Source organism: Trichinella spiralis (assembly GCF_000181795.1).
Source record: "Trichinella spiralis strain ISS 195 chromosome Unknown Scfld3184, whole genome shotgun sequence".
Lineage (NCBI taxonomy): Eukaryota > Metazoa > Nematoda > Enoplea > Trichinellida > Trichinellidae > Trichinella > Trichinella spiralis.
This window is the reverse complement of record NW_003530123.1, coordinates 1-996: the sequence shown is the minus strand read 5'-3', so window position 1 is coordinate 996 and position 996 is coordinate 1. Positions and strand designations below refer to the sequence as shown.

Genomic DNA, 996 nt, shown 5'->3' with positions numbered 1-996 from the left:
AAATGTCCGACCGACAAACCTTGGCGCATGTTGGGCCCTTTTCACGTATTTTTCAAATTGATCATCACCGGTGCGGATGTTTTCATACGGATCATTCGTAACATTGAAGTATAATAAGAAGAACAAGTCGAATTCAACGACAAATCCAACAATCTATAAATGAAAATAAAACATAATTTTCCCCATTATTATACTAAAAGAAAAAAAACTGTTGTCCACTTGACTTTTTTTCACAAGCAACAGCCAATGCAGATGCCGTAGTTGAACAAGATGAATGACTGTGGTCGTCTGGCCATGGAAAATTTAAAGGCAAAAGATATTTCGGATCGAATTTACATTCTTGCAAACTTTGGTCCAATATTCGAAGTAATGTCAGCTGATCAGTAGAATAAGTAAAAATTAATAAAACAAACAAACAAACATATATGCACAGTAATTAATTACAACGGTATGTGATCCGTATTGATCAGCAAGTTGAAAAGCTAGTCGAAGCCCGTTGTGGTCATTGGTGGATAAAAAAATCGTCAGCATAGCTTCCAATATTGGTGAAACATGTTCTGAAAAAGATCGAAACAAAAACTTTATGTTCATTTAAATTTAAACAATTTCTCAAAGCTACCGCATGTCCAGCATTGGGGAATAGTTTTCAAAATTGTCGTGAAATTTTCAATTGAAGTCTAAAAAAATGCATAACAATTATTATAATTTTTTTTAAAAACAAATACAAAATAACAATATCCGTTTTATTTACCGGATGTTCGAGTAGAGTTTTCATCATCGTCGGGTAACGAACGCAATAACGCTGTAGGCGTTGGAAAAATTTCCCCACATTTTCAATGCCACGTTTCAACAGACCGGCAACTATGATAATTGACCACTGGCCAATGGCTAGTGAATATTTTTCAATTGAATACGAATTTCCAACAGTTTGCAGTGCTGTTTCTGCAAATTGAATTTTTCATCACAAAATTGTTGAACAGAAACATTAGAAAAAAA

At 33.8% G+C, this 996-nt stretch overlaps 1 protein-coding gene across 1 annotated transcript; it reads right to left on the bottom strand.

Moving 5' to 3' along the window:
* Positions 1-41: 41 nt before the first annotated feature.
* Positions 42-942, bottom strand: Tsp_12810 (hypothetical protein; the record flags this gene model as incomplete). The annotated part of the gene is made up of 5 exons (XM_003368054.1): positions 42-153; positions 210-376; positions 445-557; positions 620-677; positions 752-942. Coding segments are annotated over 5 exons (641 nt in total), but the record flags the coding sequence as incomplete, so codon positions are not given.
* Between the last annotated feature and the right edge of the window lie 54 nt (positions 943-996).